The sequence below is a fragment of the Hibiscus syriacus genome, unplaced genomic scaffold (genome assembly GCF_006381635.1).
Source record: "Hibiscus syriacus cultivar Baekdansim isolate YM2019G1 unplaced genomic scaffold, ASM638163v2 tig00110718_pilon, whole genome shotgun sequence".
NCBI classification, from domain to species: Eukaryota; Viridiplantae; Streptophyta; class Magnoliopsida; order Malvales; family Malvaceae; genus Hibiscus; species Hibiscus syriacus.
In genome coordinates, this window is record NW_024062837.1 from 781,454 (window position 1) to 794,333 (window position 12,880).

At 34.4% G+C, this 12,880-nt stretch overlaps 1 protein-coding gene across 1 annotated transcript; it reads right to left on the reverse strand.

The window, feature by feature from the left end:
• Positions 1 to 6,079: 6,079 nt before the first annotated feature.
• On the reverse strand, positions 6,080 to 12,642 carry LOC120139017 (UTP--glucose-1-phosphate uridylyltransferase-like). Its single transcript, XM_039154373.1, has 22 exons — positions 12,557 to 12,642; positions 12,377 to 12,443; positions 12,210 to 12,257; positions 12,025 to 12,116; positions 11,864 to 11,954; positions 11,686 to 11,746; positions 11,517 to 11,591; positions 11,370 to 11,420; positions 11,182 to 11,255; positions 10,277 to 10,349; positions 10,107 to 10,164; positions 9,950 to 9,996; positions 9,807 to 9,872; positions 9,570 to 9,602; positions 8,203 to 8,255; positions 8,062 to 8,137; positions 7,667 to 7,723; positions 7,497 to 7,580; positions 7,304 to 7,402; positions 7,122 to 7,226; positions 6,918 to 6,989; positions 6,080 to 6,314 (listed from the first exon to the last, which is right to left on the reverse strand). Exons 2-22 carry the CDS (start codon positions 12,427 to 12,429, stop codon positions 6,288 to 6,290), a joined length of 1,395 nt encoding a protein of 464 aa, XP_039010304.1. The 5' UTR covers positions 12,430 to 12,443; positions 12,557 to 12,642; the 3' UTR covers positions 6,080 to 6,287.
• Between the last annotated feature and the right edge of the window lie 238 nt (positions 12,643 to 12,880).

Below are 12,880 nucleotides of genomic sequence, written 5' to 3' on the forward strand. Positions count from 1 at the left end.
GTTCCATCGAACGGTGACTTTTACCTTTTACTCGTGTATCAATTCGAGAGTTATTAGCCGTACTACTCTTATTGATGGTTTCAACCACTGCAACCTCCGGAATTATCGTACAATCTTTCTCGATGTCATTAATTTTTCCACCTAAGATAGCAAACCGAGATCCTCTTGCATCCTCGCCACTTGTTTTCATATTTGGATCAGGATTTTTCTTCGTACGTCTTCTACGCGTTTTAGTTATCATCCATGGTCCAAAACCCGATTCCTCGCCATCTACTTCTTTATTTAATTCGAAGCTTGAACCACTTGCTACTCCTCATTTACTAGTATTCGCTTCAACAGAGCCACAAATATCATTCGAATGCCCATATACTCCACATTGGAAACATATTTGCTGTAGTTCTTCATACTCAATCTTTTTCCAGAACCCGTCAATTTTAGGCATGAAATTAATGGTTTATTAATTCACTAACACCGCCAAATGAGCAAAATAGCCTCTCCCCCCGAATTAGTGCTATAATCAATCTTCACCACCTGACCAATAACCATGGCAATACGATGAAAGATTGTTTTGGAATAGTATCTATAAGGAATACCCGATAATCTAACCCAGACAATTACCTGCGATGGATGCTTTTCTGACATGGAAAATGTACGACTCCATGGTTAAATTGTAAGATAGCTTCCGAAAATCATCCACGGTCCTTCCATCAAGACATGAATATAATCCTGCTCACTCTCAAACTTCACCATGAAATAATCATTCTCTAAATCGATGACTTGGTACTGTCCTTGAAGCTGCCATAATAAACCAATTCGATTCACCAACGTTTTATAACCAATGGCACGTCCCAGGAGCCTGACTATCACCGAACGTCGCATGCTATATTCAATTCTATTGTGTACTTGATCTGCAAATTGAATCACAGGATACGGACCATTATTGTCCACGATACATTCACTATCCAGAATCACCACCTCGTCCATAGCCTAAAGCGAAACAACGTCCACCGTCTGCTTTAATTGGCCCATGACTGCACTGCATAAGATTGTTTTTCCTGTTGCCGAACTCCCTCTCTAGCACTATCCGCATTCGACTGCATCTCCATACCATTCTGATCTTCATCCATTCGATCACCATTCATCTTTTTATTACGAACTTTCTTTTAAACATGCTGATCCTCGTCGGGGAAAGGGGAACCCGATCTCTCCAAAGATGACGATGACAACACTTCGATCCCATGAAGATTTCCAGCGAGGATGCCGCCGATCGGAGGAGGTACCAGGGAAACAAAAACAGGCAGCGGAGGGTTGCAACAATCCCGTAAGGGAGGGGTAGGATTTTCGCTAGGCATTCTGCTTTCTTCTTTCTATTATTTTATATTTTTTGTTTAGACAAAAATTAATAGTTTAGAGTGATTATAAGATATTATTTATTCATAATTTCTTTTAATAATAATAATACTTATTTTATTATCAGAGCCACTTAATTCGTCTTAATAAAATATAATCTAAATCATTATTAATAAAAATACCAATTTATTTAAATTTAATTATGAAAATGCGAATAATTAATATAAAATTATTTTTTAAACGTAACATAGAACTACTACAATTTACTCGAAACAAAAATCAAGGTTTCGTGATTAGTGAGTTTACTATAATTTATCGCTGCCAAAAACAGAGCGCATCTCCTCCCAACCCTTATTTATCGCTGCCGCAGGCGTCGCTGCTGCAATCCTCCATTCCGGTTTTGGCAGCAGCAATGGAAGCACAAAAGTATGTATGGGAAGGGGCAATTCCTATACAGATCCATCTCCACGAATCCCAAGTTACCGCTCTGCCTCTTCCTCCTGCTGCTCTGGTCAACTCTCTTTCTTTTGTGTTTCTCTTTTTTTCTTCTTCTTTCCTTTTTCTACCTTGTTTGCTAATTCTAAATCATTTCAGGTTTTAGCTCCACGGATCGGATATCTGCCACTGTTAGCACCTTTGATTAAGCCTTATTTTAGCAGCACACTTCCTCCCGGGGTTGATACTATTTGGTTCGGTTACAATGGCATCCCTCTCAAATGGTTCTTCGTCTAAACTTGTTTTGAAATTTGTTTTGTATAGTTTAATTACTCATATATATTTGAAACTTGAAATGAGCAAGCTGTTCTTCGTTGCAGGTACATACCTACTGGAGTTCTTTTCGATCTTTTGTGTCCCGAGCCTGAAAGGCCATGGAACATCACTGTAGGTTCCCTTTAACTACTGTTATTATATGATATAAATCAGTGACTGCTTTTCTGTTCTAGGTTGCCTGTGAATATTGTGCCCTTCTAGATCAATGCTGAATCATAGTTTCTTTTCCTACTAAATACAACGATTATTGAACTAATTGTGTTTTTCGAACTTTGATGCATGATTTAAACCTACCGCAAAATTGTCAACATTAAGAAAAAAAATGGGATTGAAGAGATAGAATCATTTTTATGTTTGCGTAATTCAAACGGAATGTATTGTTGGACATGGATTCTTATGTGTGGTTTGTTCCTTAATTTTATCCCATTTATTAATTATTAGGTTTAAGGTTTTAATCTTCTTGATTACAGGTCCATTTTAGAGGATATCCTGGAAATGTATTGATACCGTGTGAAGGTGAAGATTCTGTGAAGTGGAGTTTTATAAACTCATTAAAAGAGGATCGCATTGTCTTATTCCCTTAACACCCTTGAAATAACCGATCAAAGTTCCATTGAATGCAATAGAGTACCTAGCATTCGAATAGCAAGCAATAATCCAGTCAATCACTTTAGATGGAAATTCCATAGAATTTAGAGCGGCCGAAATGAAATCCCAATTTATGGAGTCAAAGGCTTTTTGAAGATCAATTTTTAAAGCACACCGTGGAGATAAAGATTTCCTCCCATACCCTTTGACAATCTCTTGTGCAAGAAGAGTATTATCAACTATACTTATTCCCTTGACAAATGCAGATTGATTTGGAGCTATTATCCCTAGAAGCAGAGGAGTTATCCTATTAACAAGGATCTTAGTAATTGCTTTGTAAATCACTGAACATCATGATATAGGACGAAAATCAGAAACTTTGCTTGGATTTGGCATTTTAGGAATTAATGCAATAATGGTCGAGTTAAAGGCTGGATAAATAAAAGGTTTAAAAGAAGGGTAAAGATCAATTACCCGAAAGTGAAATCTTTTTACCTTTGAGCACAGTACACGAGTGATAATGGATGTGTTGGGTGTGTAAAAATATCTGATTCGAATAATTCGATTTGTTTATTCGACAATCTGATCTGATTTTTTTCGAATAATTGGAATCAAATATCCAATAAATAATCAGATGCTCGGATCTGACACGGATCATGGATATCTCAATTTCAGATTATCTGAATATCCGAAAAATAAGTGGGCCTTTAGCCCAACGCCTATCTTTCACGGGAAGCTTTCCAAATCCCAGCCGATATTAACCTTCATTCTCCACAGTTATCTAAATTCTTTTTTACAAGTAAATCAGCTTCTAACCTAGTTATCTTGGAGGAACAATGGCGGACAACATGAATGTCGGTTTCTCTACCGGGACATGTGGAGGTTCAACCTCTCATGTTAGAACCTACAAACAACCTTTTATAGATGATATTTGATATGGATTTGGGTGGCAGCAAGCGAGACTTGCATAAATACATTCTTTGTCTGCTTCATATCTGCAACAACATTTTCTTTTGTTCGAGAATCGATAACGAAATTCAGCCTATTGGTCCTGCAATTCTCTCCCACCTCCATCCCTAATGTTGATGTTTTAGATGTTTGCTTCACATTGATATCCATGTTTTCTTCCGCCTGCAACTTCAAAAGGTTGTGAAATTATAGGTTTGCCAATACTGTATCCCCATCAATAACTGCAGAAACATAGCAGTTGGCTGAGCATCATGTCATTGTAATAATCTTCAAGAGCATTTTAAATATGATTTAATCGATGATAGCTTGAATTTGGATTGTGAATAAGTACTATGATGGCGTGAATTTGGGTTTTAAATTATGGATAGTCTGGGGTCAATGGCCACTTTAGTTGTAATTGTTTAGAAGCACCCTACAGTATTGATTCCATATCAATATGGGCTACATCAGAGTTTGTATCTGAGAATAAGTGGGATGGCGAGGGAAGAAAATGTAAGCGTGGCCAAGGAGTTGTCGGTAGTGGATGGGAAAAATATTAAAATAAGCCACATCATCAAACTGTAACTAGGACAAAAAAATTCAATATATAAAGCTTAGTTATTAAATTAAAAAATTTTAAAGTACAGTGACCAAAATAAGAGTAAAAAAAGTTTAGTTGTTAACTACGTAATTTACCCAAAGAAATACACCTTTTAGATGGGTTAAATAGGGGATTGATTTTTCTTTTTCGTTATTTACTTATTTTATGTGCCCACCTTGACATTTTTCGTATATACTCTGAAATATGATTTTTCTTCAATTAGTTACTTATTTTACGGACGTTACCCATTCTGAAATTTTATTTGTACACATAATATTTAAAAATTTTATATTGTTAATATATGTGTGCCTAAAAAATATTTCTGGACCCACCACTGTCTCAGCGGTTAAGGAAATCATTGTTATTCTTAGAAGTCACGGATTGAATCATTGAATGGTTGAGAGTATTTAGAATATATATTATTTCGTAATCGCCTTATCTTTTTATTTATTTATTTTTAATGTATGGAGTGTCTATTCGGAGCAACATTATTTCCAAGACTTGAAAGCTATGAAGCCTTATCGTAAGGGCCTCCCCATTTTTGTATTTATATTTTGTAAATGATCTACTTCTTTTCAGTTACCACGTGGGGATGATCAAGTTGAGACTATGAAAAGACGCCTTTAACAATCTAGACTTTGGTCACTCCAAACAAGTTAGCTTTAGCAAGTCTAAAATTCATGTTTCATTAGCACCAGTTGAGCCCGTGTCTTGCAAGTGATATGGGAAACATATTAGGGTTCCCATGTTCGTGTTACTAAAAACATACACCGGCAGGCACCTCGTGTTGATAATACTTGGTTTTAAAGCATCTTTAATGTCGGATTCTAATCATTTTAATATTGTTGAATTGAATTATATTTTTTTTGGTTATGCTATTTAACTTATAAATAATGGACAATTTTCCTAATGTGATATTATCCCAAATAAACCTTATTTCTTTAATGTCGGATTCTAATCATTTTTGGTTATGCTATTTAACTTATAAATAATGGACAATTTTCCTAATGTGATATTATCCCAAATAAACCTTATTTCTTTAAAACACTCTCCTTTCTTTTGGTGTTTTCATAATTTTCTGAATAAAAATTTGAATTTTCGAGAGAAAAGCAGTATCTCCTAAGTTCACGCTATTTTTCGAGTGCATAAAATTTAGAGAGATGTGTTAATTTCAGGGATCATTTATACATTGTAGCAATTACATACATTGAGGCAGATTTCGTCCCGTTTACATATCTTATTCCATATCTTTCAATTAATGACATAGTAATAACACCCTATCTTGTAAGAATCCATTTTTTTTTTCAAACTTCATAACAATAGCAGTGTCACATTTACGTAAAGACAGACACGTATATGCTCTAGAATCTAAATTTTCTCTTACTAGTTATCTAAATTTTTTTATTGTATCCATCCTAAAATTTTATTTATATTCATTTTATGTATAAAAATTTTATATTATCAATATATATACGACTACCTTAAAAAATATTTAAGAATCCACCCACATGGATACAAGATAGGTTTGCAAATTGGAAAGTTAATAAGCTGTCCTTGGCGATTAATGGTTGGAAAGTTAATAAGCTCTCCTTAGCGATTTACGGCGTGTTGTTGAAATCATCGGCAACTCCAATTCCCCTATATACGATACAAGTGTGGGTCAAAATGAAAAGGTCACACAACCGTATTCTGTAAGTTCTGTTTCTTTTGGTATATACGGAAAAACCAAATATTTCAGTAAAATCGATGGGTTAAAATGTGGGAACTGGAAAAGCATGATGAAAATGGGTAAATTGTTTAGTGTAAAAGGTACACGCAACATTCAGAATACTTTTTTTCTTCATGCGTGGAAAGGATCTCGGAAGATAGTGATTCAAAGGGAAACTCCCGCAAGATGTACGATGTAAATATGTTGATATAAAACACCGATACTAGTGAGTATGTTCCAAATGCCTTCTTTTATTTCACTTCCTATTGCATAAAAGATTCGTCATCCACTGGGAAACTTAGGCTGGCAGGCAACTCTTTCTCAGATGTCTTCTGGATCATTAATTTCCTACCCACCAAAAATATGACTGATCAGTTAGCAAAACAAGATTTTCTTAATTAGCATTAATGTGTGTTTTTAAAATTTTTTAACATGGTTGAACCACCTAGTTCAACTGGTTGTACCTATGATGGGCACAGGACCGAACCCATTGGGTTCAGACCCGACTCAATCTTATTGGGTCAATTTTTTTTTTAAAAGAATTGGATTTGAGTCAAGTTCAGGTTTAGAGTAAAAGATACCCAATCAGACCCTAAAAATAATGTAATTATATTTTAATATTTAAGGATAGTTGTAATAATATCATTTTATATATTATTTTTTCAATTAGATCCGTATTTTATCAAATGAAATTAACTATATGTGTGTGTCGAGTCGGGTGCGGGTTTTATCTCAAAAAGCAGATCAATTTTGGGTCGGTGAAATCACCATAAATTCAGGTAAAGTCAAATTTCGAGTGGAGGGTGTATTTTTAATCGAGTTGGGTCGGGTTGGCCGAAAACGCGACCCAATCCGACCCATGCCCATCCCTACCGTCTGTCTATAAAACAAAACCAACCTTAACGGCAACTATAATAATGAAGATGACATTGCATTGCAAAATGTTTTTACCTTGTTCTCAATTACAGCTCCATCAGGAATCTCCAACTTTAACCCGGGTTTTGCAGCAATGGTAACTTTCCCCTGAAAGAACATATACCCATTACAACCTAACATTTTAAAATGTAAACCATACTTCTCCATATTTTCTCAACAGTTTTAAAATATAATGTAAACACGAAACAACAGTTGTTCTTTGAAGAGGGGACGAAATACCTTGAGAACAATGCCAGCACCAAACCAAACATCACCAGTCACCTTCAGGCTATCAAGCTCAATGATACTTGGGATCGACTTGAATCGACTTAAGAAGTTACCAACCTGTTACGAAAATGAAGTGACACGTGTTAAGGTATTTACATAAGTTATGTAGCAAGATTGACATCGCAAGTACTCACCTTCTTGAATTCAGGCCCCAGTTCTATGGATGGGTTTGTAGGATTCGCTCGAGCTGTATTCCGGATAACAAATCCATCAACTAAGGTGTAAAGATCAGACTGCGAAAGAAAATAGGAGAGATTGGGTGAGGAAGCTTTATATATATTATCATCCAGGATTGATTGCAACGTCAAGGGAAGAAGAAGAAATAACCTGAACAAGAAGCAAATCTGAAGTTGCCTTCACTGGAAGGAATCGTGATCGAGGTACGTTGATACCAATAGCGTGATCAAAGAACTTGTTCACATAAGGGATAAAACACAGTTAGACCCATTTTTCTAACATTTTAATGTATCATATCCATAATTGGTACATTTCTATACCTTAATTGCTGCACCAGCTGCAGTTTCCAGTTGAAGAACTTTGATTCCATTTACCTCCTGCAACCAATTTAATTATTTGGAAATCAGAATTATACCAGATGCAACATAGTTTAAGAAAAGGACTTCCCTTGTATAACAGTCTGTAAATTTCATTAGGAATCACAAATATTGTTCTTATCACATGTTTATATTTATTTATGGATTTATACTTAATACACTGACAGTGTATAAATCCACACACTACCAGTGAACCAAATACAATCCATTTATTCAATTGGATAAATAAATTATCTGCTTCCAATTTAAAAGGTTAGCGGTGAGAAAATGTTTGCAACTCGTTTTACAGCTCCTACGAACTGTCACAAAAGGGTTTTCCTAAAGAAAAAGATACAAACCTTCGGGTTTGGAATGATCTCCATCTTGAGTGCATCAGCTTCCACGAGCTTCCTGATTGCACTCAGGTTCACCCATCTGTAATTTAAATCATTAGTGCTAAGTCAACTAAACCATCGTAACGTTAAGGCAGTTTGACTTACAAATTATTTGTATTGAAAATTTTGAACTTTTCTATTGACTTGAACTCGTCGACCTGTTACAAAGAGAGAAACATGTCAGTCTCAGCCATAAATAGAGGTGTTCATTTTTCAGTTTTAACCGAATTAACCGACCGAACCGAATTAGTTCGGTCGGTCACTGAATTAATTCGATCGGAGAACGGTTAATAAATTTTTTAGAATTCGGTTAACGGTTAATTCGGTTCGAAATCAGTTAATTAACCGAATTAACCAAACTTAAATTTTAAATTTTAAATATTAAATATATTATATTTTATATTTAACATATGAGCTCAGCCCAAACTATTTAAAACCCAACTAATAATTTAAGATCCAATAACTTTTAAACCTAAATCAATATTAAGTAATTAAAAAAAATCCATATAAAATTTTTATTTTATATATTATTTAAATTAATTGTAAACTGTTTTTTTTTAATTAAAAAATATTCAATTTTTATATAAATTAGAAAATTTTAAAAAATTTCAGTTAATTCGAAAATTAACAAAATTTATTCGGTTCGGTTAATATTTTCAAAAAAAAGTTCGGTTCGGTTAACAGTTAAAGAAAAAAAAAAGTTCGATTAATTCGGTTAGTGGTAATAAGGTTCGGTCGGCTACCGTTTTAACCGAATGAACACCCCTAGCCATAAACCTACTGAATGTTATCTTTGTTTGTCGGTGTATACCAACAACCCATTAAAAATGAAAATACTTGACAGGGAATCCGAAAATCTCAATAAAAATTCTCGAGTTTTCTTTCCCTTTCCCTCCCTTTCTTAAGTTTACACCTCTCTTCCTTCTTATACTAGCTACCCAAAGATACAAAAATGTACAAGTAACAACACAGTTAACAAAAATAGAGACCATTATCAAGCAGCAAACGTTAACACAGTCGCCCAGACTTCATTCACTTGCCAATATCATGCTTTGTCAGAATGGGCACATTGAATCAACAGCCCAAACCAAGCTCCACAATGTTATCTAAATCTTAATTTTCTCAATTTTGACTATATTAGAAATTAGTATTTAATCTGGGGTTTTCGCTCCTTTGTGCAATTTACAGTTTTCAAGTTGTGAACCTCTAGTCCTTGTAAGAAAAGAATTTTTAAAGACCAACCGGCATCTTGGACAAAAAAAAAAAAGGCTGCATCCATTTAATTAGACTTAGCTGATCAGAGGCAATAAAACCAAGCACCATCTAGCAGTCCAATTGCCTTTTGACTTTGAACTATGGTCACAGATTTTAATATTAAAACCACATGAATATTTGCTTACTTAACATAGTTAAAAAAATATTGAGGTGGAAGAACAAATAAGAAAATATAGATGGTGAAACAGATAACTTACGTGTTCATCAGGGACTTGAGCAATTTCAAGGAGCTGAATCACACAAAAAATTAAAAGGGTGTCAATCAATGTCTAATTTCATTCTTTTCTCTTCCTTTCAAATGTGGAAGAGGAAAACTAACACAGATAACAGTTTGCTTTTAACCTGATGTTCATCAGGGACATGCCTCAGTTTAGAAAAAGGAGAGAGGACTGAACGATATAAATTCTATAAGCAAATGAAAGCACATTCAATACCTGAACTTTTCCTTCATAAGAGATAAGAGTACCACCCTTAACATCAGCTAAGGTTTTGGGTGTAACCTACATAAACAACATTAATATAGCAAAACCACGGAGCAAGGAGAACTATATAACACAGCTTACAGTTTGTTTTTTACCTCCATACAATATCCATTCTTGTTTTGGATCAAATGGTTTAAGATTTCTAGAGCAACAAGTCAAGGACAAAAACTGCCAAAAAAAAAAAAGAACTTGTGTGTATTGTGTGATTAACATCTAGAAAGCAAAGTTCACCGGAAACTACAATGAGGATACTCAAGTCAACAATAGCACCCAGGTTGTCTGAGTTGGCAACAAACACATACTCCTTGCCCTGTAATGAATGATGAAACACAAATAAATTACCAAAAAGAAAGAACCTTCATACATAAAATGATTTTGAAATATAAAATAAAACAAAAACCACACCAAATTGCACCTACAACCTGTGATAAGAAAGCATCAAGCTTGCCACTGTTCATTAGAGATGCAAACACGTCACCATGACCCGGAGGATACCTTCAGCCAAAAAAATTGTTGTGGTAAGGAGATTACCACCACTAAGCAATTCAGAAATATAATCAAAATCTCCATCAATACTTCTCAAGCATAATCACTGCATGAAATGTAGACAACTAAAACAGTGGGAACAAACAAATCTTATCATTATGAACTATCAAAGTAAGAAGATAGATCATAATAGAATCTATATATTACAACTTTAGATGAATCATTCCAATGACTTCAACAACCACCACAACCATAAAGAATCCAGTGAAAATATTAACCTAGAAGCGAAATTTTAATCATTCAACACAAATCTTACACTTCATATAAAAAAATTCTGAACCTCTTCACCAGTTCACCCGTCCTTTGAATAACTTCAACTATAAGAGTAACATACATCACTTAACATAAAATTCAATTAATCTTATAACCCATTTTTAAAATAACCAACGCAATTAACACTTGTTAGAATTATTATTGCCACATGTATTCCCCTACTTTCATGAATCAAAATTAAACAACCCTTTATGATTACATCCATCCCTTTGGGAACCACTTCAAAGCTTCAAAATATTACAATGATCAAAGGCAAATGGTCAATTGAATTCAAGTTTAACAACGAAGTCCGAAAGTAATAACTGTCTATGGTGTGCTTCACAGCCGACACTGAACGCATATGAAATGAGACCAGCAGATGAAAGGGAAGAACTTCAAGTCATTGAACTAACAATTCATCTTTAGCTGCAAGTTACTGTTTATTCGAGCCAGGCTGGCACTTCCATGGTAATGGAGTGACTAACTCAGTAACTTAAGTGAAAAGAAGTACATAAATAAAAAATTTTACCATCCTTCCTTGCCATGCTGGCCTTTGCTCGGTAATGGAGAAAAATCTTCAACAACCAAACGAGGATATTGGCTCTATGTAAATCCAAGGGGAGAAGTCAGAGAAAAGAGAATAGAAGTAAAGGATATATTTCTCAAGTTGTTGAGTCTGAATTGAATACGCAGAAGCTGTAATTTGAAATCACCAACCTGATTAAAAGTATGAATCTCAATGTTTGAATTGGAATATTTATCGATAATCTGCATCGAACAACAGTTTAACAAATTAAATCCAAAATTTAGTTAAGATGAAAATAAATACCTAGTAAGTAAATACGTAAATCTAAAAGTGGGAACCTTCAATGTTTCATCATGGGTGAATGAATTCATCAGAACCAATGGAACATTGCATCCGTATTTTGAATTAAGATTCTGAGCAAAATACCCATAAAAAATAAAATAGAAATTGTTAACTTGACCTGATTATACATAAGGGGAAAAAAGAAAGGAATTCACAACTTATGACCTCAATCTGAATAACAATCAGGTCAAGAAATGTCAAGCCATAGCGAACTTCAATGACGGATCTGTGTTTTGTTTTTTTGAAAATAAAAATGAGCAGTTAATTAGATCAATTTGCGTAGAAAATAATATAGGTATATAAATATAGAGAGAGAGCGAAATAGGAGGATTAAGAAACATACTTGGGGCCAGTACATCCCATAGTGGTTCCGAGACCTCCGTTAAGCTTTAAAACAACCAGTTTGTCCAAAAGATTCTTCGTTTCAGCAGGATCTACAGTTAGATTTAGTGAGAGATCCATAAAATTCAAAAGATTCTTGCTAATTGAGATCAAGATAATTACCATCAGGAGAGGGGGACAAGATGCCATAAGGAACAACCACTTCATCAGTTGGAGTTTGGATCTTGCTCCATTCTATGTGCTGCGCTTCTCCACTTTAATCAAATGACATTCATCTTCAATATCAGGATCTGAAGCTCACAGAAAAAAAAAACCAAATAAAAGTGAATTGATTTGAATGATAGTACCTGAGATAGCGCGAGACAAGGCTGATGAATCCGTTCTTCTCATTTTCACTGAAGATACAAATCAGAAACCGCAGAATCGTTTGGTATTACTTTTTATTACTTCAGAAATCAGTCCAGTACGACACAATGCTTGCGCCAAAACCGAAAGAAAAGAAAAGAAAAGAAACCTGATCTCAGAAAGAGAAGCGACGGCAGATTTGAGGCTTTCTAGCTTTTCCATTGGAAACAACAAAGCTGATAGAATAACAGTATTACGATCGATCAATCGATCTCAAAATCGAAGACAACTGAAACACAAAGGAAAAATATACCCTCTGAATGTGTAAGAGAGAAAGAGAGGAACTCACAAATGTGCTGATGTGCGTTGTGTGGCGTGGTGTTGTTTGTCACCTTCAAAACAAATTATCTAAGCTCGTTAAGCAAAATAAATAACTGTGTATACCGATCCTTCTCCCTAATAATAATAATAATAATAAATAAATAAATAAATAAATAAAAGGATAAACTACTCAAATGATCATTTAATTATGAGGTTAGTGTTGATATGATAAATATACTTTTAATTTTGATAATATAATCACATAATTATTTAGGTGATGTTAATGTACTCACTTGCTATTAAGAACAGACGGCATAATTGATGTAATTGTTATTGAATAACGGCAATAAGA

Coding starts and splice junctions, on each gene's coding strand:
- LOC120139017 (XM_039154373.1), bottom strand. CDS start 12,429: ATGGAAAAGCTAGAAAGCCTCAAATCTGCCGTCGCTTCTCTTTCTGAG. Junction 9,873..9,949: donor AGAATGGATATTGTATGGAG/GTAAAAAACAAA, acceptor TTGTTTATGTAG/GTTACACCCAAAACCTTAGC. Junction 7,227..7,303: donor TGGGGCCTGAATTCAAGAAG/GTGAGTACTTGC, acceptor TTTTCGTAACAG/GTTGGTAACTTCTTAAGTCG.